The following is a 1,475-nucleotide window of genomic DNA, read 5'->3' as shown; positions in this document are numbered from 1 at the left end:
AATAATGCTGCTATGAACATCTGAAACCATCTCCTATTAAGGCTTTTTATTTATTTTATTTTAGTTTTTTACAATGTATTAGTCCTCTTGTGAAAATGTCACAAAATTATCGCAGATGAAGTCATCGCAGAATCTTCACTCCTTCTGTTATCCAGTCTCCAGCTCACCTTTTGCCAGCACCAACACTGGCCTTTGCAGTCCCCTGACTTTCTTCATCCATTCTTGCGTCTTGCGAATCGATGTTTGGGTTCATTTTTCATTGCATAATTCAAGGAATCGTAAATCATGCCGAAGCCAGTCGTCTTGCCACCACCAAAGTGGGTTCTGAATCCAAATTCAAAGATGACATCCGGTGTGCTCTTGTACATTTTGTCTAGTTTTTCCCGAATTTCTGTCTTAGGTACTGTTGCCTTCCCGGGGTGAAGGATGTCAATGACCATTTGTTTCCTCTGAAGTAGTTGGTCGGTCATGAACTCCCTGGTCTGGATAGTTACTGTGTCATTCATGATGGCGGCCTGTCTTCAGGAAGCCAGAGAGGAAAAGACTGAGGGTTTCTAAAAATCCATCAAGCAAAAGTCAGTTCTCCATTCTGGGACCCCGTGGTGCTTGGGCCTCTGCCGTGATGCCTAGGACCTCCTAACTCCCAGCACAGCCATCTGGGTGCTCCTCTTGAGATGCAGGACAGGTTCATCCCATGAGTGTGTCTTACTCTGCTTTGGCTCCAAGTCACTTTGCATGGTATCTTGGGGATCCTTTGCAGGAGTGTTATAAGAGGGCAGAGTTATCTCTCAAATATCAAAAATCTTTCTCCTTGACACAGGCAAACTGAAATGTCTATACAGAAAAAAAACAAAGCCAGCCTTGTTGCAAGCTACCCTGTTTGTTTTTTCAAGTTCTCTCCACATTCCAGAAAAAGAGTCATTCAAATCGAGATCATTGCCATTTGATGTAAAATATCCACAGTATTAAAAGAATAGGCAAATATGGCTTTACCTGGTTACCTAATGAAATGGGTCAAAATGCCATGGAGTTGAAAGTAGTTGTGCTGCTAGTAAGGACATCGTGCATTTCTTAGTCCAATGCTCAGAAAAATGCTGCCTTCCATTTAATTAAAATTTTAATGAAGTCTTTTCATATTTAGGCTCTAAAGATGATCCTTTTATGACATGTGATTGAAATGACTGAGTTGTGAATTATGAACTTTAAACAAGAGCACGTTTGTCCTGGCCTGTGAGGAACACTCTAGAATGTCTCTAGATCCCCCAAAAATGTGTTTTTGTAGCTTTAAGAATTTTTCTTCAGTTCCCCTTCCCCCTAGCCCACTGACACTTGCCCTAAAGTGGCTCCTCATGGATCTGTCTCCACTCTCCCCTCTTCAAAGGGACCGAGAAATACAGTCACAATGAGATGTGAGTTTTGCTCAGGGCTGACGTGTGACCACCCTAGGGTGCTTGCTGCCTTGTGGGGTCTGGATC

The 1,475-nt window shown here is 42.7% G+C and overlaps 1 protein-coding gene across 1 annotated transcript; it reads right to left on the bottom strand.

The window, feature by feature from the left end:
• Positions 1 to 212: 212 nt before the first annotated feature.
• LOC134380638 (small ribosomal subunit protein eS24-like) lies at positions 213 to 506 on the bottom strand. The gene has a single exon (XM_063100691.1). It carries the CDS (start codon positions 504 to 506, stop codon positions 213 to 215), a length of 294 nt encoding a protein of 97 aa, XP_062956761.1.
• Positions 507 to 1,475: the final 969 nt, after the last annotated feature.

This window comes from Cynocephalus volans, chromosome 6 (assembly GCF_027409185.1).
Source record: "Cynocephalus volans isolate mCynVol1 chromosome 6, mCynVol1.pri, whole genome shotgun sequence".
Classification (NCBI taxonomy): Eukaryota; Metazoa; Chordata; class Mammalia; order Dermoptera; family Cynocephalidae; genus Cynocephalus; species Cynocephalus volans.
The sequence above is the reverse complement of the archived record's forward strand: the minus strand, read 5'-3'. Positions and strand labels throughout refer to the sequence as shown.

Bases quoted from the DNA above. Each gene is read 5' to 3' on its own strand.
- LOC134380638 (XM_063100691.1), bottom strand. From the start codon at position 506: ATGAATGACACAGTAACTATCCAGACCAGGGAGTTCATGACCGACCAA.